The sequence below is a fragment of the Ipomoea triloba genome, chromosome 6 (assembly GCF_003576645.1).
Source record: "Ipomoea triloba cultivar NCNSP0323 chromosome 6, ASM357664v1".
Taxonomy (NCBI): domain Eukaryota; kingdom Viridiplantae; phylum Streptophyta; class Magnoliopsida; order Solanales; family Convolvulaceae; genus Ipomoea; species Ipomoea triloba.
Window position 1 is genome coordinate 14,547,112 of NC_044921.1, and position 2,940 is coordinate 14,550,051.

The 2,940-nt window shown below is 30.6% G+C and overlaps 1 protein-coding gene across 1 annotated transcript in view; it reads left to right on the plus strand.

The window, feature by feature from the left end:
- LOC116023259 (vetispiradiene synthase 3-like) overlaps nucleotides 1-2,940 on the plus strand; it is a gene marked incomplete at its 5' end in the record, with an annotated part of 3,561 nt that extends 621 nt beyond the window's left edge. The window contains 5 exons of the mRNA XM_031264248.1: nucleotides 1-221; nucleotides 920-1,138; nucleotides 1,252-1,390; nucleotides 1,559-1,804; nucleotides 2,638-2,940. The exon at nucleotides 1-221 is cut by the window's left edge and continues 149 nt beyond it. Coding sequence (XP_031120108.1) covers nucleotides 1-221; nucleotides 920-1,138; nucleotides 1,252-1,390; nucleotides 1,559-1,804; nucleotides 2,638-2,940 — 1,128 coding nt within the window. The remainder of the gene's footprint in view (nucleotides 222-919; nucleotides 1,139-1,251; nucleotides 1,391-1,558; nucleotides 1,805-2,637) is intronic.

The following is a 2,940-nucleotide window of genomic DNA, read 5'->3' on the forward strand; positions in this document are numbered from 1 at the left end:
TTGGACGTTATTGGTCCACAACTGAGCTCTACTTTGGGAAAGCAAGTGAGACATGCCCTTGACCAATCCTTGCACAAGGGCATCCCTAGAGTAGAGAGTAGCTACTTCATCACAGTGTATCAAGAAGATGAGTCCAAGAACGATGTTCTACTCCGGTTTGCAAAGTTAGATTTTAATTTGTTGCAAATGCACCACAAGCAAGAACTCTGCGAACATATGAGGTAATAAAGAAAATTAATTAATTAATAATACAACCAGTAACTATTAATTATTTCCATTCTTAGTAACCCTGAAATATTGCATAGTAGGAAAAGAGCTTAGAGGCTAAGAAATCGGATAGCATTTGGGGCTTGGGGGTGGAGGGTGGATTAATTTTATGTGTGGTAATTAATTGTGCATAGTAACATTTTTAGTTCATCAATCTAGTGTCGTCCCTCTTTTAAACTTTACAAATTTGATCATTTAATAGTTAATTTAATAAGTTGTAAACTCGTATCACTACCTAATTGAGACATCTAGATTCATTTTTATCTATGCTTTATTGCTTTTATAAGAATATATTTGTAACTTCTATTTAATTTGATTGCTTTAAAATAAATAAATAATAATAATAATAATAATAATAATATAATAAATAAATAAATAAAGGCTGAATGTAAATAGAGCTTGATAGTGTTGATAGTCAAGTAACTGAACTACAACTCGTTATACAATCAAAAAACTAAAAGTTAAAATAGAATGATTGGATTTATAATTTAGGAAGAGTTTAAGGAACAAAAATGTGGTTTTTTCTAATTATGTTGATAGTCGAGAATATTAGGACCTAAAGTAGGTGTAGTACTATAAGTCTATAATAACATGCAAAAATATAAACACCTTCTTTTGTCATTTGACTTTACTGTTGCATCACATTGGGCAGGTGGTGGAAGGAGTTGGACTTTGTCACTACACTTCCTTATGCAAGAGACAGGGCTGTTGAATGTTACTTTTGGGTGTTGGGAGTATATTTTGAGGCAAAATATTCCAAAGCTCGACTCATGCTTGCCAAAATTATAACAATGACTTCCGTTTTAGATGACACATATGATTCTTTTGGAAAGCCGGATGAATTAGAGATTTTTACCGATGCCATACAAAAGTATGTAACATCCCACAATATATATATATATATATATATATATATATAATGTCTATTCTTTCAAATATATATTAATTGATCCTATAATTAATTAAATTTTTATTGTATAATAGGTGGGATATACGTCAAATGGACCGTCTTCCCCATTTTATGAAGATAATCTATAAAACTCTTATAGATCTTTTTGAGAAGTACGACAAAGAACTATCAGAAGAAGGAAGATCTTTTGCAGTTCATTACACAAAAGAACGAGTATGTCTAATCGCTAACAATTTATTTTTGTTGTTGTTGTTGTTGTTGTTGTTGTTATTATTTAGGGAAAAAATTTGATGGTAAAATAATATAGTCACAACCAAAATTGCAATTTTGTTTCTTAAATTGTAAAGTTGTTCTAATTTTTCATTCTTTCTTGAGAAATAGGTTAAGGAACTTGTGAGTTCGTACAATATTGAAGTGAAATGGTCTACGGAAAGATGCATACCACCGGTTGCTGAGTATCTAAAAAATGGACTCCTTAGTAGCACCCTTTACTTGCTCATCACAGCTTCTTTCCTTGGCATGAAGTCCGTTACAAGAGAAGCATTTGAATGGTCAAGTCAAAACCCTAGAATTATTGAGGCCAATGCACTATTGGGTCGTGTTATTAACGACATAGCTTCCTATGAGGTATTAATGTGTTCATTCATAATAAGATACAAAGTTAATTCCATTTTTTGTCCTAGATTTATATGAGACAACTAGTCCACTTTTAATCCTTATTTTTCAAAACATCCTCTTTTGTCCTAGTATTATTGTGGCATGACCATTTTTGTCCTCCGCCAACAAAATCGTTGAAATGTCGTTAAATACAAGGGCATTCATAATTAAAGACCTTTTTTTACAAAGTGGATTGATCCGCTATATTTTTTTATTAAAAAAATTCATAATTAAAGACCTAAATGTCCTTGCATTTTATGGAATTCAAATGGTTTTGTTGATGTAGGACCACAAATCGTGCCGTCATGCCACAATTATACTAGGATTGAATGGAAATGATTTGAAAAAGAAAAAAATGATTTAAGGAGGACTATCACTTATAAATATAGCACAAAAAATGGAATTAACTCTAAGATATATTACTACTTTGATCTGTTTATATAATGATATTTTTATTTTTTATTAACAATTACCAATTCTTTTATTTAGTACAACAATTACCAATTCAAATACCCTAACTCTCTTAATTTTTTTCAAACTTATCAATTTTGGTTCAAAATGTTTAATTTGAAATGCCCGATAAAGTTTGGTAGAAATAAGAACATTTTGAAAGGGATTATTGATCAATATTTTTAAAGAGAAAATTAAAATTGACCAAATTCATAGATAATAAGATTAAAGTGGAAATACACTAGCAGCTGATGGACCAAAATGGAATTGACATCATGTAGTATATTATTAATTTGTGAACTAATTTGTTTTTCTAATAAGAAAATTCCATTATTATTTACCTGTATATGCAGCGTGAGAAATGCAACAGGGTAAATGCAACTGGAATTGATTATTACATGAATGATTATGGTGTAACTGCTGAAGAAGCAATGGACAAGTTTCAAGAAATGGTAGAAAATGCTTGGAAAGATACCAATGAAGATATTCTTCAACCAATTCCATCGGCTGTCTCAACTGATATTCTTATACGTATTCTCAACTTTGCTCGCATTGATGATGTAGTTTATAAGAACAAACAAGATGGGTATACTAACCCTGAGAAAGTTTTGAAGCCTTGTATTTTTTCTCTTTTGGTCAACTCCTTTGAAATCTAG